This window comes from Ceratosolen solmsi, unplaced genomic scaffold (assembly GCF_000503995.2).
Source record: "Ceratosolen solmsi marchali unplaced genomic scaffold, CerSol_1.0 scaffold10, whole genome shotgun sequence".
NCBI lineage: Eukaryota > Metazoa > Arthropoda > Insecta > Hymenoptera > Agaonidae > Ceratosolen > Ceratosolen solmsi.
In genome coordinates this window covers 16,325,678-16,349,879 of record NW_011948412.1, presented here as the reverse complement: position 1 = coordinate 16,349,879, position 24,202 = coordinate 16,325,678, and the positions used below count along the sequence as shown (strand labels likewise).

Sequence of the window (24,202 nt, the reverse complement as noted above, 5' to 3'; positions counted from 1 at the left end):
AGGAAATCAGTTTCAATGAATACATATAAGCTAAGTACACTAAAAAATAAAAGTCGTCAACAAATATTATACCTAATTCTAAATCAACTACGTAGTTATAATTACAATTTTTAACCAAATATTATTAATTTAAATATATCATTTAACGAAAAGCTTTATTATATAACAAATATTATTTCGGCATTATATTCCAATATATGCACTGCAAATTTTTATTCATAATCATTTTTATTAATTTAATTTTAGACTATAAATATGTATTTTTTATTATACAATATATTTTTCATATATTTTATATGCTTACATAAAATAAAATATATTTATTAATATTTATATATATTTTATTATAATATATATAATATTATATATATAATATATATATAGAAAATAATTGAAAATTGTAGCACCATTATCTTACGGTTCTTCCTGGTTAATGTATGGAGATAGAGTATTGTATGCATGTATGGAGAGTTAATGTATGGAGATAGAATATAAACCAAGAGCTAATCTAAACAGTTATCGATAATAATTATTTGATTTTTTTTATCAGTGCATATATTTTAATATTCAACACACTAGACTTTTCTCAATTCATCTTGGCCCACTGTGAAAAATTATCATTTACTCGTAAAAGAAATTAGATCGAACCGTTGATAGAAAAATATTTTGACAAAAAAAAGAAGTTAAATAAAATAGACAAGTTGAAAATAGTTTAAAAATTTTTTTATTTAAAGCATATAATTTATAAAGTAGATGTAGACAAAAATTGTTTACATTATCTTATAGTATATATAAAACATTATTTATAAAACTATTTAAAAAAAAAAAACATTTGAAATTAAAGAAATAATACAGACATACATTATATAAATTATAAAAATGTTTCATACATGGAGTTCATCATTAGAATTACCAAAATAAAACAAATTTATTTAAATGTATTACTTGATGCTAAAAAATGAGTAAATGTAGATTTTTTTGCTTTTATGACTGCTTCCAATATTTCTATTTTATATACGTTGAAGCCCAACAATTTTCAAAGATCGTGGATTCCGACATTGATCTTCCAATTGAATTCGGCAATCGGGACTGATTTCGCACGTACCCGATTCTAATCTGCATCCATAAACAGCACTTTTCGAACATCCCCATTCTGTAAACAATATAACTTTTAAGCTATATATCAGTTCGAATAAAAATAAATGAAATTTATGAAATTAATTGAATATTTTATAATCAATTTTACATGATAAAATGTAAGGAATCACTTTTAAAAGTATTAGGTAAGTAAATATTTGTTCGCATAATGCTGTGTTAAATTCTGTGTACAGTTGAAATATTATTTTTCCTAAAAAATAATTATTAAGTATTAAATAATTAAAATTTATTTATAAATGTAAAATATATATACCTTATTATTAAATTCTTTAAATAGACTTTAAATAGATAAAAATATGTATATAATAGATCTAGTAAATACACTTATTAAATACGTTTTTCAATTTTTAATCCAATTTGTACGCTATCAAATATTTTATTTTAGTTTGGAACATGTATGGTTGAAAATTTTAAAAATATATTATTAACTTGTATTTTTATTATATCAATGTATAAATAATTCCATTAAAAATATTTTAATTAATTAATATTACATTCTAATTTGCTTAAAATCGTATTAAAATAAAATACAATTTTAAACCTTTTTACAACTCCCTATTCATGATTCATTGCTTTTATATATTATACATGTGGTTTGGAGAATGTAAAATTTTTTCATTTTTGAATGTATCTATGTTTATATATCAGTACATTTATACATAATATATGTAGATAAAATTATTAAGTAATACAATCAAGATTGAAACTATAATTTACATATTTAAAAACATCGATGGACATATTTTAACGACAGCATAGTTACTAACACCTGTACTACCACATATATCTCAATTGATATAATTATATGAACATTAATTTATATTTTATGTTTTATTTATTAGATAATAACGGATATAGCTAAATATTAATGTAAAAACGTTGATGGTCTAGGCATTTTTATAGTATATATTTTGTATTGATGAAGTAAATTTATTACCAATACTTTATAATTGTTTTTAATTACTTACAAAATGGAAATTAATTTTTCGAAATCTATCATTAGTTACAAGATTCAATATATTTATAAGTATATATTATATTTTTATTACCTAATGGAATCAATAATATTGTAATAATTATTTATAATAAAAAAAAAATTATACCGTTTCTTGTTTAAATTAATTAAAAATTAAAATTAATTAAAAATTAATTGATTATTGAATTTAATCGATATTTGATATGTCTAATTTCAAGCCCAAATTCTTATTAATCTAAATAAAAAGATAATATTCGTCAGATATATAAAATTTCTGTAATATTTTTATTATGTATAAATATTTGTGTTAATTTACATGGTTTCAAATTCAATTGTAGACTGATATTATTCTCTTATATAATATTGCTAATATAACGTTTAAATGCATAATTATTATGAGATAATCTTTAATTGAGTATTATTTATCAAAAATTGTAAATTAGGCTTTGTATTAAAGAAATATGATTTGCGATATACTATATATAATATCCTATCATAAAGCTCAAGCTTTTACAAAAAATTGACTTAAGGAATTAAAAAAAAGAGATTTATTTTACAGAGGACGATAAATACGTAAATTAATTAAATTAGTTTTAAGATAACTAGTTAGTTATACATGATATCTCTAAGTAATAAAATTCTAAAATATTTTAAATAAATTTTCTTAAAACCAAAAACAATCGTAATAATCTTAAAAAAAAATAATCTGATTACAAGAATCGTTTATATTTATGCTTATGTATATATGTATGAAAAATTGGTCAAAAAATGTCGACGAACTCACCACTTTCATTAATAATTTCTTGTTCTTCCAATATAATGATCAAATCCATAGATTATTAAAATTTCAAACTAAACTTGGCTTTGATTAAAAGTGCTCGAATTTTACCTTTTACAAAACATTTTTAAGTTAAGTATAACTAAAAAATGCTGACCACTTAATTTAAAAACATTAAATTCATCGAATATCGATTTGTCCATACAATATATTTTTTCAATCTTATATATACATTTAAAATTTCTTTTTATTGCACTCGATAAGTATGCAACTTATAAACCAAATAATAAAGGTAAAAGACGTTACATTCAAAAGTCTGATAGATCATAAATAAAGACTAGTGAAATTACTCTTTTTCTAGATGTAACAAGATCTTATTATTATTAAAGAATTAAAGAAAAAAATAGAAATAATAAAAGATAATATTGTTTTCAAAACCCTTATACGCTAATTATATAAAGTGAATTTTTACTTGTATTTCTATTTCGTATTCAATAATTTCGGTTTAATATGAATTTAAACATTTTAATTCCATTACTTAACTATTTTAATAGTATGGATTATAAGTTAATTACAAACTATAATACGTGAACATTATAGTAAACTAGTAGTTGTACAAAATTCAGTATATAAATTCATCTATAAACTTTATTTTCGCAACTTCTATTGTAACATTGATGAATTTTATACATCTTTTAAATCAAATTGAAATGAAATTAATTATTTATTGTATTTTTTAATATATTACTTTAGGTACATTATAAAATTTTTAAATTCAAACAAATTCTCAATACTTTACTGAATACTTTAATGATTTACTAAATTGGTATTATAAATATATAAAAATTTTCATGTATTTATTGTTTAATTAAATTTGCTACATAAAATTAATTTATATCAATAATATTTCGTGAATGTAAATATAATTATTTAATTATTTTTAAATTATATGATTTCTATAAAATGAACAAGCAGCCTTTAAAAATCATCAATTGTTTCACAAAAGTGTCTACATTATTACATATAGAAACTAAAATATTATAAATGTGAGATAATGTATTGAAAATTCTTTTAATCTAAGCTTTCCTTAGAGATCGATACAAATAATCAAATATGTACAAACAGTAATATCGATTTTCAAAACATGAAAAATATAAAAATTCGCTTATTCTTAAGTATAAGAATAACTTAATTATGTATAACTAATTATATTATAATATTATTGTATAATAAATTAAGTATAACTGTTAAATTTACATATATACAACATTGGTCAAAAAATGTCGATAGGATTAACTCACCACTTTCGTTAATAATCCAAAACAATTCATTATTATATATATTTAATGCTACCGAATTTTTAATTTTTGCAACAAATGCTCTATTTTGTCCTTCGTAGTTGGCGCTTTCAATGACTTTTTGTTTAGTATTAGCCCAAAATATTCTTTTATGATTAGAATTGATTCCAATTTCATCACCGCCAATATTTGAAATTAATAGTTTTTTTGAAGTACCATCTGTTTTTGATTGGTATATCTGTAACAAATATGAAATAAGAGATAAGTTTAGTGAACGATAATGTTTACTAATTAAAACCCGATTGAAGAAAGCTTAAAACTTAAAAAGAAAATAATTTAATAGAAAATAATTGAAGATATTATTTTATTTTTTCTAAAAAAGCTAATTTACATTGAAATTTGTCTGGATTCACCATATTATTGAATTAAAAAAAAAATTCATTTCTAAAAAATAACCAAAATAATTTAATTCGTAGCTTTACTGGAATATAATATTATGCAATAATCAATTTCAAATTGATATGCATATATATGTGATATTCAAATTATTAAAAATATATCTGTTCTTACTTATACATTAACGAAACCTAAATTTCAATAATTTTTATTTGATGATGATGAAAAATTATTTTCTGAAACTATGTAAATTTCGAAGCTCAAAGCAAAATATCAATATGTGTTACTTCATTTATTTGTGTTTATATAAAGTTTTTATGTATATATATATTATATAAATTATATATATAATATATATAATTAATATATATATAAATATAGATATATATATATATTAAAAGCTTGATAATTCTAATAAAGACTTTTCAATTTAAATTGAACGAATATTTACATTTTTTACACCATTCAAGTCAGTCAAAATAAACATTAGGCCCGCTTGACGATCTAGAACGATTTTTCTCGGCTTTTCCCGTATCACATACTCTTCTTTAATTGGATTTCGTTTGAACAAAACCGTTTGGTTCTTACCCATCGACTCGATCATATCGATTTCTTGTGACTGACCATCGATTATATAAAACTTATCTGTCACGGTGTTGTATGTGATTCTCGTCCCAGAACCAGCTAAATAATACCGAAACATACATTTATCGACAGATTGACCATTAATATTTCTTGCAATGATTTGCCCAGCCTGGTCAATCCAAAACAACCGATTCCCTATTTCATCGAAGTCGTAGTCAACTACAAAAGCGTCGTTCACGAGTTTCTCATGGATGATGTTTCCTTCCATCTCCATCTGCCACAATTTATTATTACTCAAAAAGAAAAGTAATTTTCGTTCCAATAGCACATCTTCCAATTCTATAAATATATTAATATTTAATTAATATTAAAAAAATAAAGCACAAACTTCTAAATATCATTTTTTTTAAATAATGAATTGTAAATTGTATAATAATTGTAAAACAAAAGTTTACAAAACACTATTTATGTTAAGCTTATTTATTAATGTTTGCTTTAGTCGCCGTTATTACTTAGATATTGATTAAATTTGGCATTTAGTTTTCTAAATATTACAAATAAATGTTATACTGTAATCAATATTCCATTTTTTAATTAATTTTAAATATTTAACATAAGGACAAACTTAATATTTATTATCAAATATTCGATATAATAACATTTAAAGGCTCAGATGATTGATAGACCCAAAATTAGTTAAGAAACTAATTTTCACTTACGAGCGTTTTTAGCAAAGATTACCTTAGCAACACCAACCAATATAAATAATATTAATACCATCCCTCTATTTCGAAAGTTTAATCGCTATATATAAAAAAATCTTCACTTGTTTGTCCACACATTGATGTCACGTGTATAAATTTATTTATAGATATTTCTCGTTTGATGCTGATGTAAATATTCATTGTTTGAGCGCAAGGGAGCGTCGAGGTACATAACGAGGCATTATTCGAGCACTTATTTCGTTAGATCAATTGCACGACGCGCTTATATTCACTTCGTCATTTTTTTATTTTTTACATGACGTATCTAAAGAAAAAATAATAAGTGGAAGAAAAGAAAAATAAACAAACCAAAGTTAAGTAATATTTTTTAATATTCGTATCCAAAAGTGGATAGACATAATTATTAAATTTAATAAAGTAAAAATATTACATATCATCACTCGTTTAACTGAAATATATTTCTATATTCAAATGGATTTTATTTAAGCTTCTCGTGAAGTAATGCAACTGTTATTCAATAAAATAAATAAATATTTTATTATTAATTTATTTTTACAGCCTTAAATACTCTAAAATGCATAATACGCACGCATAAAGAAACATACATTCACGCATAAGCATACATATAATATATATTACTTAGTATTTTAATATTTTTGTTATTTATGTAAGTATAAATAATTAATCTTTTGTTAATGATCATGAATTTATGAAACATTTATTAATCAAAATAAACTTCATAACAAATCTGTCACGTATTAATTTTTTCAACTAGAAAAAATAACAATACATTAATTAAAAAAATTCATAAATAAATAAAGCAGAAATTAATTTTAATTACAGGGCAATTGTATTGGTAACTAACTAATTAATTAAATTTATACTATACTAAATTTATATTATAGTATATTAAATTTTATTTTATAAAAAGTTATATGAAAATTATATTATATAAGAGTAGCTTTTCAGAGTGACTGCTGAATTAAATCTCAAATAAAAATATATATTAGATATAATATTTTTTTACAAATTTTTGTTTTATTCAGATTTTAATTAAACAAGAAAAAATACTCAATAATATATCATTGATTCAAATTTTATGCTTTAATGAAAAATTAAATTAAATTGACTAATCTTTAAATAAAGCTTATTGTAATAACCGTACGTCGAATCGACATATATGTAAGAATATTATTTGCTCAGAATATTATAATATAATTAATTTCAATATTAAAGCATCATAAATTATCTAAATTGGAACAGTTAATAAAATTATCAATTACTTCCTTATTATACTTTATTTTAATAATCTCAATCAAAAGCTTTGACATCTGATTAACATTTATGCTACATAACATATTATATTATTCATAACAATTTATATCTACGAAAGTTTGTTTATTAACATTTTGAGATAATAAACTGTAGTAATGTAAGAATCTTTTGTATACTACTTTATTTGCTGTATCACTGGAAGCATTTATTATTGCTGTATAGAACTTCACTAGACATTAGTATAATAATAGAACCAAAATAAAAATTAATAAGAATTAAAAATATATTAAATATTATGTTAATCAATTATCTTAAATAGTTTATTAAAAAATGTATTCATTTTCAATGTATGCGTAATTTTGCGCATAAATTCTTAATTAACATGCACAAAATCACATAAATATATAGCAATTATTAACCTTTTAGAGCATTTGAAATAAATCAATTAAGAATGAATCATTTAGTTTTAATGTTTTCATTGCAGCGTATATATTACTATTGTGAAAATAACTTGGAAATTATAACAATATTAGTAAAAATGTAGTATTAACCGCACTTTTCTCGAATTTTTCCATGTAATATTATCTTATTTACGTCTTATAAAACCAAGATTGTTTCTTTCAACTTATTATTATGAATATAAAAATAGTGTCATATACTATAAAAATAAAACTTTCAAAGAGCTAAAACTTTCACATTATTTATTTCGAAATTTTTCGTATTATTTAATTTAATTAGCAATTTATTTGCAAATCCTTAATAAAATTAATTTTTACTGAATTACATAATAAAGTCATGCTTTTTTGCTCTCCAGTCCATTAGTCTAGGAGTAATGTACTATAATTTTACGTTTATTAGTTTGTTTTTTAATGACGCAATTTACTATATTAAATAGTACTATATTAAATAGTACTATATTACTATATTAAATAGTACTAAAACTGGAAATGTAGTTTTAAATAGTTAATTTATTAAATATGTACGTTTTATATTTTTTTATAATAATTTTGAGTTCCTGTTATGATACAATTTAATTTAACACGATGGTTTAACAAGTAGAAGTGAATAAATTTTAAATCAGATTGTTAATTAATATTATTTATTTCTTCTAGCTTTAATTGAAAATCTTGTTGATGTTTTCGGATCATAAATATTTTATACCAACATTATACATTGGAGAATATTCTTATAATGAATGTCTCTTGTATAGGTATGATTTCTTATTCTACTTCAATTTATTCATTATGAACTATTGTGGATAATTGATAATTTGTATCTTTTTACCCATTTTTATTATACATTATGTATACACACACAATTGAACTTTACAGAATTAATCATTTAAGACAAATGTTGTAATCGGTAACGGATTATGCTACAAGTATTAATGATAATACAATTCGATTAAACATTTGCTTAAACTTTGGAGTTATAAATATATTTTCATCGGATCAATAACATTTTTCTCTGAAACCGCATAAATGTCGACGTTGACTTGGATTAAAATAAAATATAACGATAGATACAGTTATAGATAATTGTCTTAAAATATCATAATTATTTTTATGTAATTTTCAATTATTACAATATCAAATTTACTATACAATTATTATTTTTATAACAAACTTTCAGTTTTTCCCATGAATGTAAATTTATTACATTTCCCATGTGTAAATTGTAAGCTAAAATTTAAATGTAAATATAACTTTCAAGAGAGGACAAACTGAATTTCCAATTATACACTTTTTTGTTGCGCATTATTAAGTATTAATATTTAACTCTTACTTTTCAGTCGATATATTAAGACAGCTCTGATATAATTTTTTATCCATTCTTTTATCCATTTTTTTTGTAAAGGACTGGAATATATACTGTTATAACAAATATATAAATGAATTTTGTATTAATATATAACGATGATTTATTAAAATTTTTGTATTACATGTTGAGTAATAATTTTATTAAAATATTTTATATACGAATACACTTTTTCAGAATATCAAATATATATGTTTTCAAAATATATTTCATAACTAGTAGAACGATATTACATCTAGTTATTGGTTAAAAGTTCGGCGTTTGAATTATTTTTAATATTATTTTTTAATGTTATTATTCTATCAATATCTTTATAAATATATATCTGAGAAGATTTAATTCGTTTTTATTTATATTTATCTTAGAAAAAAAAAGATTTTTATTTATATTAATACATCATATATTTATCAATTATTTAAATACTAAAAATTTTTGTGATTAACGAAATATAGAAAAGAATGAGTTTCATAGACTTTTCAGAAAGTGTAAATGATCTTCGTAACTAATATTATTGCTCCGGCGGATAGATTAAGAAGAAATAATAATATTTCCATTCGTTAACCGAAAATATAACTGTAATTGTTTGATAACTAGTGTCCTTATACCAATGAACATTGCTTATTCACAATAAGTGATCTAATACTTAAGATGACTTTGAATTTGACTCAAAATAGATTGAATAGCATAATGGTAACAAAGATTTTAATAATATTTGAATTCAATCTTTTGGATATAAGATTTGGATATAACAAACAAGGTAAAAGTTATACTCTGGGCAAAAAAAAAACTAAATCGGTAATGCCCGATTACTTATACTTGCCGCTATATATTAAACTTACACAATTGTTTATAGCAAAAAAGATTGTACGCCATCTATTGATGTAACCAGTTTAACAATGTGAATATCACACAATAAGTCGAAATGTTTCCCGTTTGATTTTCGTTGTTTTGGCGTAATAATAAGTACAAAATCTTATATTTTTATTTTAGAAAATCAAATGTTCATTTTAAATTGAATCGTAGTTTATTGCAAAAATATATATTTCCACAAAAATTACAATAATATTCTTTCTAATGTAAAAATAAAAATAACATTTTTTGTTAATATTATATATAAAAATGTTTTAAACATTTTTTACATTCTTAATTAATTTGGTAAATATATACATATATATATATATGTATATATATATATATTCGATTTGGAAAGGTTTACAAATAATAAAATACAGTATTATAAATAAATCTTGATTTTTCCTTTTTAAATTACGTATATAATTTATAATATGTTTACAATAATTTATTTGAAGTATATAAATTTATATAAATTTATGGAGCAATCAACTGCATCAGTTCATTAACATTAATTAATTCACATGCAATTGACTTATGTACACATGTTTCATTATATTTACAATTGAAAATGGTATTTTAATATTCACAAAATTTTTTCACAAGCAACTCTGAAATTATTTCAATTTACTTATCAACCACAATTTAATATCAATAAAACTCTGCTTTACTTTTGATTATTATTTAAAAAGTATTATATTACTATAATTTGTCACGCAAATAATTTAATTGTGAGAAAATAAACTGTAACACTTTTTTTAAAATGCACACTTAGAAAAATCTAATTTTAAATTGATTCTATTACTGAATTTATTATAATTTTATTTTAAATTTATTAGGCAATCGTTTTAATTAGATATATATATTTATAATAATAAATTAGTAACTTTCATATATTATTCATGATATCAATTAATTATTAGTATTCCCAATAAAGTTTTTAATAGTAAATGTTAAAAACAACTTTTAAAAAGTTTGAGTCAGTATAAAATAGACTTTTACTTTCAATTAAATAAATAATTAAGACTAATAGTTTATTTATGTGCTCTTCGAATCAAACAAACGGTTTGTATTACTTTCATTTCAATTTGATCTGGATATGTATATAAATATTAAATTGTAAATAAATATTAAAGTATTAAATCTTAATTTTATTTAATCGAATTTATGTAAACATCTTGTTTAAGATTTATAAATCTCTTATGATTAAAACTGTTAAATTATAATATAAAATTTTTATTACATTTAAGAAAATTATATTTATTAATCGATTCATCCAAAATAAATGTTATTATAGTGCACTGACTTGTACAATTTCAATATATTTTCTTTATAAGAAATCAAAGAATATTCAGAGTTAAAGATAAAAATTATAAAATAAACTAGTAATTTACAAATAAATTTCGCTGACATTATTTAAATCGTTTGAACTTAATAAGGAACGTAGCACCTGATTTCACTAATTCACAATCGAGTATATCACAATTCTCAATAGAGTCAAAACGTATCCCAGTTTGCTTTTGTTAATATTATTTTTGAGTTTCCCATAGAACCTCTTGAAAAGAAGCAACAATTTGCCTTATACTTTATTCTGTAGATTATTGTACAATGTTTTTTTTATATGTCATTTATTAAATGATATTAAATCGTTGCACTGATCTAAGCTAATTTGCTAGAAATTCATTGGCATACAATTTTTGCTTTTATTAATAAACATCCAATTTTTTAAATAGTAATTCATGTTAAACTATTTCTCAAATTTATTTATATGATTATAAAAAATACTATAATTTAAAAAAAAATTATAATAAAATTAGTAAAAAATTACATACATTTAATATGTTATGAACAATAAATTTTTTATACAAAACATGTTCTTTGAATTTATATCTATAACAAAACATTATACAATGAATAAAGCAAAATGCTTATTTTTTTAGTGCATTTAATCACATTAAGCAACCACCTCGCCAAAATTTTGATGTCCAGTCTCTATGGCATGTTTCTGTGCAGCTTGAGAACCACTTAATTTAACATCACAAATCATACATTTTAATGTAAACTTTTTAATATTTGTGTATTGATGACTAGATTTTGCTTCTTGGGCTAAATTAGCAGCTTGACGTAGAATCATTTCATTTTCAATGGGAAAAATAGTTTGTATACTTTCACCCTAAGAAATTTTGTAATTAAGAAATTTTTAATTATAGTAGAATCATTTTATTATATATGATATACTATAGTAAATTTATACTGTTTTTCAAAATTTCAGAACATTTCTATAATATTCTAATTACTTACGTGAAGTGGTTCCAAATATAAAGGATCATAATGTATGCCATCAAAAATAAGAAAAACTCTTTGAGCATAATGCTGATCTTCTCCGAATCTATTAATAATACCGTTACTGCTATCGACTACAGCAATTTCTAGCCCATAAAAACGAGATAATATTGCCAACTCTATTGCTCCACCCCAAGAATTTGGTTTCATTATCCATTCACAGTATTCTTGATTAGGTTTACCTAATATTGCTTCACAATACTCATCTACATCAGCTGCTACTGCATTAGCTATAATTTCTCTCATACCATGTGCACAAGTTGGATCTACTTTTCCTATTTTATAAACAACAAATAAATTACTTATAAATAAATAAATAACAATAAATAAATAAAATAATAAATTAATTATGAATAAAAGTTATAGACACAAATTATTTGTTAATGTATTTTTTAATTACCATATTTAATTAATATACTATATATTAAATATATATTAGTTTTTAAAGAGAAATAACATTTCATTATTTTTAAAAATATTATAAAAAGTAAAAATTTATTTTAAAAATATATTTTGAACATACATTTTGAAATTTTGAAATTCTTGTAAATTGATTTAATATTGGTATAAAATACATAAAAAATTATGAATATAAATGATGCCTATATCAACTACATCATTTTAAAATTAATAATACTCAAATTTTTTAATTTGTTTATATCATAATTTATGTAATTGTACAGGAAAATCATGGTATTAAAAATTAAAGTACCATTAAGAACAAATCCAACACTAGTAAAAAGACAAGAATCATCAGCGGGAACAACCATTTTCATTAGAATTCCTGGATAATTTCCAAAATCCAAATTATCTGTGATATGTTTACAAGACATATCTGCAACTCTTTGTTTACTATTGAACATATTCTGCTTCTCTTCTACAATTAAAGTTTCTCCAGACAAAATATCACTTTCTTTTAATGTGGAGTTAATATCATTCAGGTCAAGAGGTTTTGGTGGAAAACCTCGTAGTACATGTAACGCATCTGTTTGAATTCCAGTGATCTCTGATAATTTATTCTTTAAATTAGTTACAGTATCCTGTGGGGTTAAGTTATCTACAATTTTTTGTCCAGACTTTGATTTTACTCTTATGACGAAATTCTCCATTATGAAAAGTTGTATTTCAAGGGAAATTCTTGTATAAAATACAGAATAAAGAAATTAATAAATTTTGTAATATAATTTGAACGATCTTTTTAAAAGAATATGCATCAAACTTATATATTAAAATATTAAATTATTAAACAAATTAATTATTAATTTTTTAAATATAATTTTTTTTGTCATATTTATTTGAACTTCAAATTGAAAGTAATTTATATTCAACGTTAATAAAATACTACATTTATATTATAAACCATTGTTGTATATGAATCATAAAATCTAAATATTATTAGAAAATTCCAATTAATTTTAATCATTAAATTGCTTATAATATTCATATCTAATTATTATTTATTATATATTTCATAAATGAAAACTGTTATATAAGTTTGTTATAAACATTGACTGAACATACTATATATCAACTAAGCAAATAATAAATAATCAAAAACAATATTTATACGAGTAGTCAATAAAAATAATAATAATATTAAAATAATCTTGTCAAATATTTTATTTAATAATTGAAAATAAATAAAATCATTTAAAATAATATAGAAATTATATTTAAATAAAGTAAAACATAAAAAGCATTATTCAGCACATTTTCAAAAGTTCTAAAATGTAATTGAAATTAAAAATGAAAAATGCAATTCTTGGATTTCGTTAATTTTACTAGAATTAAATTTAATGTCTCTATTAATTTACCTTTTTCAAAGATGATCAACTGAAGAGATAATTTGTCGATTTCACTGCCGAAAATTTCAACATGTCACAGCAATTTTATTTGAGCAAAACTGTAATAATATGTTGTTAATAACTTTAAAGCATCTAATAAATTACTGTGCAAGCTAATAGTGTTTTAAATAGTATAATATGCTCATAGAAATGAAAATTAGAAACTATTAATTTAAAAACGAGTAATGAATTACAAATAATAAAAAGGAAAAAAAGGAAAGTTCAAACACATAAAGGTGTAAAGAAATGGCGACGTAACCTCAAAGGCAAAATCCACGCTAAGAGAAGAAGGCTGAACATACGTCACACCCTGTCTTAATAATTTACTAATAATATCACATTGTTTCAGCACCCATGTGATCAAGCCACGCCAAGGCTCTTTAAAACTAATTGTTAATACAACATTTAAAACAAAAATATTTATCTGTCTTGACAAATAACAATGAAAAAATTCATATCATAAAAAATTATAATGAAAATATAATATAATGTTTTATACAAATAGTTTAATTTGATTTGTATTACGATACTATTTTAATATTTTTTAATTTACTAAATTATTAATTTTGATATAGAAATTTAATTACTCATAATGGTAAGGTCAAATTTTTAATCATGTTCCTTAAACGTGTATAGTATAAAAACAATGGGTTTATCTATCAAATTGAAAAAATAGGAACGATAATTTACGGAAAATGGCGATTTACTTGTAAAATTAAAAAAATATTTATCATATTTTTATAGTAATGTCTTAAATATAAAATAATCGATGCATTAGTATTTAGTAACCAAATATAATGCTTCTTCAATAATAAAATCTTCAATAATTTTAAATTGATATATTAATAATTCAATTTTCGTCACTAAAATCTACTGTTTAATTAAAAAATATAACAATAATACTACTTTTACTATAAAAATTTAATTGCGGAAACCAATATTTGTTTATTAATGTTTAACCAATTATTTGTGTATATGTATTTATACTAATATTAAAAAATGCGTGCATATTAATATTCATCTCTTAGTAATAAAATAGGTTTATAATTGTTATATTCTCTGAGAAATAATTTAATTTAACACGAAATTTAAAAACATTTAATTTTTAAGTTAAAATTAAAGATTATTTAAGTAAAACTAAAGATTATTTTATTTTCAAAGTATTGTTTTTATAAAAATTTACTTTAAATAAGTAAAGTTACTAAATCAATATATTTATTAATGTTAGAAAAATGTTATATACTTATTTGTTTTGATTAAAACAAATTGCTATGTTACATAACTATGTACTATAAAAAAATATATTAATAATTATATTGTGTAAATGAATTGAAATATATTTTTTCTTCTAATGTATAAATTAATTAAGACTTAAGCAAAAAATGAAAAAATATATTTTAAATTTATGTTATATAAAAAGAAAATTATTATTTTGAAAAGATACTAGTTATTACAAAAATGTATGGTTTTAACATATAAAGTATAAATAGTTTAAACAATGTAAAAATATTTGCCTAAGCTTTATGATTCATCGATATTTGTTCTAAACCGATCTACATCAATCAATCAATTACAAATTGATCAAATCAAATTTGTTGATATATAGTTTCAAACGAATTAAATACACACTTTATATTTGTTAAAAGTTGGTTAAATAGTAAATAGTAAATACACAATATAAAGTAAATAATTGTCATGATAATAATATTATTACAACTAAAAGTAGATTATTATTATTGATAGCAATACTTAAATATTACATTTAAGTATAAAATATCGAATATACATTTCTATAGTTTAGATTCTTTTGAATTTATAATTGCGATATTGTTATAGTAAATTTAGCTGCATCTTCAAGTATCACATTTGTTTTTATATTTTTTTTATAATTAAAAATGATTTTGGAGAAAGTAAAGAAATAGAAATCATAAAATTGTGGCTCTTTCCAAAGTAAATTAAATTTTTTTTATTTTTTAACGAAATTTTATATTTTTATGTAATTGTATATTAAAAACATTTAAATATTCTTAAGTAAAACAAATTTTTATCCAGAGGTTAGGCAAATGTATAATTTAAATGATGTTTCTTGATTTTTGATTATATTATTCAATAAGCCGTATTATATTAAATTAATATAATTTGTCGAATTTTTATAAATTTTTCAACAAAAAAAAATTAATACATTGTGGGATATAGAATATCAACATGAAATGAATTGGAAATTAAATTATGACGACGATGTAAAATAATTAGAAAGACAAAATGTAAATTATATTTACTATAAAAATTTATATACAGATGTAAATTTTTCTTTTTGAATAAAATTTTAATTATTTCATAATTACAAATTATTTTATATAAAGCTAGAAATGGATAAATATGCTTCTGGAAATCAAAATCAAGGACCTAGTCAACCATCACTATTACCAATTTTGATTCGTGGAGAACAAATACAAAACGTAATATTTTAATTTGTAAAATTGTATGTCAAAATTGAGCTACATATTTTTTCAAAATATTTGGCAAGTAAATTTATGATTTAGTAAATAGTAAATAGTTGTGCATATACATTTTCAATTATTAAATACAATTTCTATATGTTCGATGATCTAGTAATTTAAAAGTGGGACTTGTTCATCTTCATTGCAATTATTATATTTAATGACAAAAATGTTTCCTTCATATATATGTTTTACTTGGCTATGCATAAAAAGGGTCCTTTTCTTATTACTGTGACGGATGGTATGGTTGCACAACGTGAAAGGGAAAATCAAAAAATAATTCAACGTTGGCAAGCAATTGAAAAACGCAGAAACATGGATATTTCGAATGAAGAATACTTTGGAGAATTTGGAGAGCTAAAAGTGCGAAGGCGATTTATCCGTAGAGTTTTCTCTATCTTGACACTTCAGCTCATCTTTACAGCTTTTGTTGTGGCCACTTTTATCTTTGTGTAAGCATATTTCATGTAAGCCTTTCTTAAAGTGAAACAATGTTTTTCATGTTGTATGTAATACAACAATAACAAATAAAATTATAATCATTACTATTTAACAAGATATATTATTTTTAAGCGCAAAATTAAAAATTTTAAATGTTTAGCAAAATTTTCGTAGTACGAGCTCATTTGAATCTAAAGCATTCAAGTTCATATATTTTAGATATAAATATGTAGTTTTTTTAATAAAAATTACAATCCCTTTGTTAGTTTAAATGGATATTTGTTAATTATATATTCATTATTATGAATTACTATTTACTTTATTTCGATTCATTATATTGAAATTAATATATAAAAGATTGAGAAAAATAACATAAATATTTCATGAAAAGCTAAAATAATGGAAATATTGATTGGAAAAATTTTTATGAAAAAGAACAATAGTATATTTGAATAAAATTCTCCTAAAGATACTAAATTGTTTATCGTAAACACTAATATTATCAATTTTCACGACTTTTTATCCGATAGTAAATAGAAACAGTCGAATGAGCATTTCGAATAATATATTATCAATTGATTTAATCTTGCATGATTTAAATACAAATTATATTAGAAATTTTTTTATACCAAAACTTAACAGTGATTTTATATTTTATAAACAATTAATTTGTGTCATAGTTTTGAAGTAAAGACATTGGTTATAACGTGAAAATTTTCTCAAAACGTTTACATTAACTAGCATTTATAATATATTCAGAACTATAAAAATTTATAATTTATAAAATTTATAAAAAGATTTATAATAAAATTCAGAATAATATATACATATACAATTTAATGTATTATAACGTTTTATAATTAAGGTTTTGTAAAATTTATTTATAAAATAGTATAAAATATAACCATTTCAGCGAGAAAGCTAAAGAAATAATGTTGACGTATCGTTATTTATGGATAATAGCACTGTATGTATATGCATTTTCCTACCTATTCATAAAATTAAAATTTAAATTAAAAAATCTACATTTCTTTATTTGCTTATATACAGAAGTCTTTTCATTTTTACGTATCTATCAATTTCCTGTTGCGAGTGTGCACGACGAGAAATTCCTTGCAATGTCATATTTCTAATTACGATGGTATGAAATTTAAAAGCCAAAAGATATTTATTTAATGAAGCATTTAGTAATGTATAATATAAAGAACATTTTCTTAGAAACAATTTTTTCTGTATTTTTTAAATTTGCTTATGTAAATTATAAAAAAACAAACAAAAATCTTTTAAAAACATTTATTTAATTAATCACACAATAAATTTTAAACTCGCTTTTTAAGCAAATTACTGAAAATGATTTAATTTAAAAATTTAATATTTAATAAGTTTAATTTAAATTATAAAAAAGTACTTATAATTAGCCCTAATGAAATTTTCAATTTCCACATCTATTAATAATAATAATATTGTTTCATATTTCTTCCAATTTTTTCTCATACAGACGGCATCACTGGCATACCTAACTGCAGCAATATCCGTTTTTTATTCAATAAAAAGCGTGTTATTTACAGCATGTGCTACAGCAATAGTAACATTAGTAATTTGTTCGATAGCTACCTGTACCAAAGTAAGGTTTTTCAGTATATTTATAATCAAAATTCTAATTCAATATCATTTCAAATGGCTAAAGACTTTTAACTACATAATTTTTAAATTCAAAGCTTATAATTTTTCAATTAAGAAACTTCTTTCTTTCGTATGAATCTAATTTTTTCGAAATAAAGTTTCATTCATATGTATAATTTTTTTTATAGAATTTAGTAATTTCGAATTATTAATCCATACGAAAAACTTCATTATTTATAAAATTAAGTAAAAATTATTAATATGAAGTAGCTACATATAAAATAATTAAGGCTTACAATAAAATAAATATTATAAAGTAACGATTTATTCGAAATTTATTGGAAATTCATTTTCAAAATTATATTTCACAAATTATGATTTCTTAATTTATAATATGTAGCGTAAATTAAAAAGTAAAACTATACATGTGAAGCAGTATACAGTAAATAAAAATTAAATTAATAAGAATTTTAAAGATTCATATTTTAATAAAAAAAATAATAATAATAGAGAAAAAAAGAAGAAAAAAGAAGAAAAAAGAATCGAAACTACTAATAATTTGACAAATACGCTTTTTTATACTAATTTCCTATGATCATTTTAATAAATTCTATTATTATTATTTTATAGTAAATACTTAATTTTAAAAGTACATTATAGAAATTAATGAATTTTTTACAATAAATCTTAATTAATAATCTTTAATTAATGTGTAAACAATAGATTTTTTCATTTAAATAAATAATTGTGAATCAGAAAAGTATATAAAAATACATATAATTTTATTCATGAAAAATTGGACATAGAAAAAATGAAATCTAAAATAAAAGTTATAGATTAAATATTGTTTCTTTTTTCTTTTTAAAGTAATCAGTTTACGTAGTTTGTTTAAATATGAAAAAAATTTATTATAATATAATTTATATCATAAAATTTATTTATAACAATCATAAAATTTTTTCAGTTTGACTTGACAAAAAATACGGGATTTTTATTGATTGTGAGTCTTGTGGCAATCGTTGGTTTGTTGGCTATGTCTATCGCTTTATACATTACTGAAATAGAATCTTTGCAAATTGCTATTGCTATTGTCGGTACTCTTCTTATATCAATGGTATATATAGTGCATGTCTTAAGTAGTATTTATTAAGAATCGTATTAATTCATAATTGTGTCATTTGTATTTATTTTATATTTGAAAGTAGCTTGAGTGTTCATGACAAATTATTTTTTAACGCAAAATTTACTTACTTTTTATAAATAAATGCAATGACATTTGTATATTTATATATAAAAGCATAAATTAAATAAATGTTATATATACATACATACATACATATATATATATATATATATATATACATATATTTAGTGTCGTTAAAAAAAATTATTATAAAATTGTCAACAATTATTTTATTCAATATTTCAGTACCTCTTCTTTGATTTACAAACCATAATGGGAGGAAGAATGATAGAGATCAGTCCCGATGAGGTCGTATATGCTACGACGCAACTTTATATAGACATTATGTTATTGTATAGGTATCTGTTGTTATTAGGAGGTTTTACGGAATAAGAAACGAAATTCGTGTTTTTGTGTAAATTGATTGTGTCCTTCCTAAATTCAAACGACTATTAAACATTATTTTGTGCTTTTATTATTTAGTAATTGAGAAGTAGTTATTCTTTTGTATATTTTCTACAAAATTTATAAATTAACTTTTACATTTTTTTATACTTTTACATTATAATGCATTCATTTATTCTTTATATTTTTTTTATATTTTTGTTTATATTTAAGTTTAAATAATGTTATTTTTATTGAATATTTCGTAAATTGTTTTCTTAATAACGAATTTTAATTCAATAAAGATACGATAAAAAAAACTATACTATTTATATTTTATTAATTCGAATGTAAGGCTTTCTTATATAAAAATATGATTATAGACTAAAATTATAAATATTGATTTTAATATAAATCATTCAATGAATTAAATGAAGTATATAGTTAAGTTAAATAAAAAATAAATATCTTAACTGATTGAATATAAACAGAATTTTATTTGATTTATAATAGCATTAATAAAAATAATTAGAGATAGACTTTTAATATCATTAGAATTAGATAATAATAGTTCAAATATGAAATATTTAATATATTAAACAATTTTCTTATCTTTCGATCAATAAAAACTTATGATGAAATAATTAATCAAATGAATGCTAGTACTATTTATTACTATTTACAACAAATTACAAATATTAATGTAAATTAAAATGTTATTAACACTTAATAATTACATTACATTGTTTAGCATTTAATCATTTACTCATAATTTTTTTATTTATATTTTTATATATATTTTTAAAAGGCTGTAAATGCTTATTGTATATTTTAAAAAAGTAAAAAATAAAAAACATGTGCATTTTTATGTAATGGCTATGAGAAATTTTTGTATTTTTTCAAATAATATTTATTAATATGTAAAACGTAAAGCGAAAATGAATCAACATTTTCTACTTTTTAAAAAGTTTTAAGGCGATTAATGGATTATTCGCTCGCGCTTGGTACTTTGATTTGACAGCACTGGTTCCAATTGAAGCTTTTCTGTTAAATTTTCGTTTATTATGACGAATACCTGAGGCGATCATTTTAAGTGAAGAAGGTACTATATACTCAGGTACATCTCTTAAATGAGGTTGTAATCTAACTGTATGTAAAGCCTTGTCTTGTCTTAGAGACTGCAAGTCTTTTGGATTGTCTTCAAAGTAGCTTTTGAGTTTATCACAGTTTAATACCTCTTGCTTTATCTCTTTAAGTCGAGCTTCTCTTACTGCTATTCGAGTCACAGCTTTCCAAGCATCTCTTGCTCGATACCTAAAGTAATTAATAAAGTTTGGAATACTTCAGAAAGTTTTTTTTTTAAATACAATCAAAAATAAACAAAATAAATTTTTATAAAAAATTTAAATGAAATTATTAAAAATTATCTAGAAATGTATAAATTACTTTCAAAATAATTATAATTATAATTATATTTTTCAAATAGAATTCAGCTTATCGATTTAATGATTTAAAAAAGAAATATAAGTCCACATATTATTAAAAAAATTTTCTCAAATAACTGAGCACAATATTTTTTTAATTGAAATTTATATTTACCGAAATCCTTCTACTTCGCTAAGTTTGAATTGATAAGTTTTAAATAAGTTTTCCTGATCGTATAATTTTTTCAATTCTTCTTCAATTTCATTTAGCATTGGTCTTTCTCTAACGGCGACAAAACTAAGTGCTGTACCTTCATTTTTGCCTCTAGCAGTTCGTCCTGCTCTATGTATATATGCATTAATATCCAATGGAAAGTCAAAATTAATTACATTGGAAACAAACTGAAAATCTATTCCACGCGACACACCAGATTCTTTATCTTTTCTACGTTTTCCGTTTTTTTGGTTTGTTGTATGAGGCTAAATTAAAATTTTTTTATCAAATCAAATGGAGTTATAATAATCTTCAGTCACATTTCAAAATATAAAATGAAAATTAAACTCACTTCATCCAAAGCTTTTTCATCGGAAGCTATAATTATATCGTAAGTTCCAGTGTTAAATTGTGTGACTGCTCTACACCTTGAACTCGCTGGTAATTCTGAATTTAAAACACAAGTTGGAATTCCAAACTGCTCAAGAAATAATTTCAATTTATAACATCGATCAACCGTGTTTACAAAAATAATACATTTTCCTCTATAAAAAAATTTATAAAGTAAATTGTCTGTTGTATGGTATAAAAATTAAAGCAATGTTATAGTTAGTTAAATCTAATATATTTATAATCCCATTTACCTGATTAAGGATAATTTTAATAATGTATATAAAATAGTAGCTTTATCATTTTCTTCTGCTGTTAATGTGTAATGTGTAAGTTGAGACGGTGGAGCTAGCGGTGGCTCTTCTAGTTTTAAAATTGCAGGATTGTGCAGCACTAATTTTTTTAATGACAACACATCTTCAGATAATGTTGCAGATGCTAAAATTGCTTGATATACAATTGGAAGATAGCTTAATAAAGCTTTAATTTCATTTTCATAACCAAAAGAAAATATCTGCAAAATTAATTTAGAGTTTGAAGGCAAATTATAGTCATATGTTTCTATATAAATCAGTGTAAAAATTATGTACCAAATCAGCTTCATCAATAATTAAAGTTTCTATAGTTTTTTTGAGATATAAATTTTTGGCTTTTAAATGTTGCAAAACTCTACCAGGAGTACCAATGATAATATCAGGCTTCTCAATTAAAAGTGGTTGTTGTGTAACAAGATCTAATTGTGCACTAATATCAACAAATTTAATATCTCTGCTACATTTTATTGTAAGATTTGTACAAACTTCATGAATCTGCTTACATAATTCTTTGCTTGGAGATAATATTAAACCTGATATTTGCTGATGCTGATGGATTTCTTTATTAGAGAGAATTTTTTGAATTAAAGGAATAACAAATGCTCCAGTTTTTCCAGAACCAGTTCTAGCTCTTATCAAAACATCTTTACCATTTAATATTAATGGTATTGTTTTTTCTTGTATTAACGTTGGCTCAAGCCATCCCAATTTTGCAATTGCCTGTTAAAAAAATAAATCATACATAAATAAAAATTAAAGTATACATATATACATACATTTATATTCATATTTATACATTTACATATTAATACTTTGTTACTTTATTAAATTAACAAATATATAAAAAATCACTCACTTTTAGATATTTTTCATCAGAGTTTCAAACTTCGTAAATACAGATTTTTACATTTATATAATATGAAAATTTGCAAATAAAAATTCACTCTTATTGAAATAATTAAATAATACAATGAACTCTAAATTGAAGTTTTTAATATTATTACAAAGAATTAAAAAATATTGCAATCCAATATTTTAAATATTGCGAATATTAAGTTAAATAATTTTAAATAACTTTTATTTCTTATTTATTTATATATCTTTTATATGTACGTAATTAATTCATTTTATAACATTAAATAATAATTTACAATTAATAATTTTTATACAGTACTGTCTTCAACATAATCTTTGTACAATTCTTAAGCTAAATCTCATAAGTTAATGACAATATATATCAACGAAATAATAATTTATATAATTTGTACATAATTAACATTTATTAGAAATAAAACAAATAAACTGCATGATATATAGTAAAAATACTATTAAAAATCTAGTTAATTACTATATCAATATATTCATTCAAAAAATAGGCATAATAAATATCATTTTAATCAAGCAATAATTAACCTCAAAAAATATAGAAATTTAGAAAGCGAATGCAAACCTTTAAAATCCTGTCATCTAATCCTAATTCATGAAACTGTTTTATTTTTTCTTCAGTTTCTTCTTCTGAATGTTCGTCTAAATTAGAAGGCGTCATATTTTAATTATTTATATACAATGAAAAATATTAAAATCTAACGAAATTAACATGTGTTATCTTTTCGATTCTGCGCAGTACCATTTGACGTCAACACCGAAGCGCGAGATCAGATAATTTTTTAATATTACAGA

General features: G+C 21.4%; 4 protein-coding genes across 4 annotated transcripts; 1 reads left to right on the top strand and 3 right to left on the bottom strand.

Annotated features, from left to right (window-relative positions):
• Positions 1 to 951: 951 nt before the first annotated feature.
• LOC105360887 (low-density lipoprotein receptor-related protein 2-like) lies at positions 952 to 6,014 on the bottom strand. Its single transcript, XM_011497899.1, has 4 exons — positions 5,911 to 6,014; positions 5,058 to 5,530; positions 4,214 to 4,448; positions 952 to 1,153 (listed from the first exon to the last, which is right to left on the bottom strand). The coding sequence occupies exons 1-4, from the start codon at positions 5,969 to 5,971 to the stop codon at positions 1,011 to 1,013; spliced, it is 912 nt and encodes a 303-aa protein (XP_011496201.1). The 5' UTR covers positions 5,972 to 6,014; the 3' UTR covers positions 952 to 1,010.
• A 5,726-nt stretch (positions 6,015 to 11,740) lies between these two features.
• On the bottom strand, positions 11,741 to 13,347 carry Yod1 (Yod1 deubiquitinase). The gene is made up of 3 exons (XM_011497887.1): positions 12,917 to 13,347; positions 12,163 to 12,479; positions 11,741 to 12,034 (listed from the first exon to the last, which is right to left on the bottom strand). Exons 1-3 carry the CDS (start codon positions 13,311 to 13,313, stop codon positions 11,816 to 11,818), a joined length of 933 nt encoding a protein of 310 aa, XP_011496189.1. The 5' UTR covers positions 13,314 to 13,347; the 3' UTR covers positions 11,741 to 11,815.
• A 2,620-nt stretch (positions 13,348 to 15,967) lies between these two features.
• LOC105360870 (protein lifeguard 3) lies at positions 15,968 to 20,292 on the top strand. Its single transcript, XM_011497875.1, has 8 exons — positions 15,968 to 15,998; positions 16,412 to 16,507; positions 16,763 to 17,001; positions 17,904 to 17,957; positions 18,041 to 18,131; positions 18,489 to 18,614; positions 19,578 to 19,727; positions 20,043 to 20,292. Exons 2-8 carry the CDS (start codon positions 16,418 to 16,420, stop codon positions 20,187 to 20,189), a joined length of 897 nt encoding a protein of 298 aa, XP_011496177.1. The 5' UTR covers positions 15,968 to 15,998; positions 16,412 to 16,417; the 3' UTR covers positions 20,190 to 20,292.
• Positions 20,293 to 21,043: 751 nt separating this feature from the next.
• On the bottom strand, positions 21,044 to 24,138 carry Hlc (putative ATP-dependent RNA helicase DDX56). Its single transcript, XM_011497865.1, has 6 exons — positions 23,973 to 24,138; positions 22,799 to 23,242; positions 22,463 to 22,722; positions 22,171 to 22,363; positions 21,780 to 22,084; positions 21,044 to 21,494 (listed from the first exon to the last, which is right to left on the bottom strand). Exons 1-6 carry the CDS (start codon positions 24,066 to 24,068, stop codon positions 21,134 to 21,136), a joined length of 1,659 nt encoding a protein of 552 aa, XP_011496167.1. The 5' UTR covers positions 24,069 to 24,138; the 3' UTR covers positions 21,044 to 21,133.
• Between the last annotated feature and the right edge of the window lie 64 nt (positions 24,139 to 24,202).

What these genes read in the sequence shown, in the direction of transcription:
- LOC105360887 (XM_011497899.1), bottom strand. Translation starts at nt 5,971, where the DNA reads ATGGTATTAATATTATTTATATTGGTTGGTGTTGCTAAGGTAATCTTT. An exon ending in ACTTGAATGGTGTAAAAAAT is followed by an intron (nt 4,449 to 5,057) that starts GTAAATATTCGT and finishes TATTTGTTACAG; the next exon opens with ATATACCAATCAAAAACAGA. An exon ending in TTGGATTATTAACGAAAGTG is followed by an intron (nt 1,154 to 4,213) that starts GTGAGTTAATCC and finishes TATTGTTTACAG; the next exon opens with AATGGGGATGTTCGAAAAGT.
- Yod1 (XM_011497887.1), bottom strand. Translation starts at nt 13,313, where the DNA reads ATGGAGAATTTCGTCATAAGAGTAAAATCAAAGTCTGGACAAAAAATT. An exon ending in TGTTGGATTTGTTCTTAATG is followed by an intron (nt 12,480 to 12,916) that starts GTACTTTAATTT and finishes TTTATAAAATAG; the next exon opens with GAAAAGTAGATCCAACTTGT. An exon ending in TATATTTGGAACCACTTCAC is followed by an intron (nt 12,035 to 12,162) that starts GTAAGTAATTAG and finishes AAAATTTCTTAG; the next exon opens with GGTGAAAGTATACAAACTAT.
- LOC105360870 (XM_011497875.1), top strand. Translation starts at nt 16,418, where the DNA reads ATGGATAAATATGCTTCTGGAAATCAAAATCAAGGACCTAGTCAACCA. An exon ending in TATTTATGGATAATAGCACT is followed by an intron (nt 17,958 to 18,040) that starts GTATGTATATGC and finishes GCTTATATACAG; the next exon opens with AAGTCTTTTCATTTTTACGT. An exon ending in TCATATTTCTAATTACGATG is followed by an intron (nt 18,132 to 18,488) that starts GTATGAAATTTA and finishes TTTCTCATACAG; the next exon opens with ACGGCATCACTGGCATACCT.
- Hlc (XM_011497865.1), bottom strand. Translation starts at nt 24,068, where the DNA reads ATGACGCCTTCTAATTTAGACGAACATTCAGAAGAAGAAACTGAAGAA. An exon ending in TTATTGATGAAGCTGATTTG is followed by an intron (nt 22,723 to 22,798) that starts GTACATAATTTT and finishes TTAATTTTGCAG; the next exon opens with ATATTTTCTTTTGGTTATGA. An exon ending in ATGAAAAAGCTTTGGATGAA is followed by an intron (nt 22,085 to 22,170) that starts GTGAGTTTAATT and finishes ATTTTAATTTAG; the next exon opens with CCTCATACAACAAACCAAAA.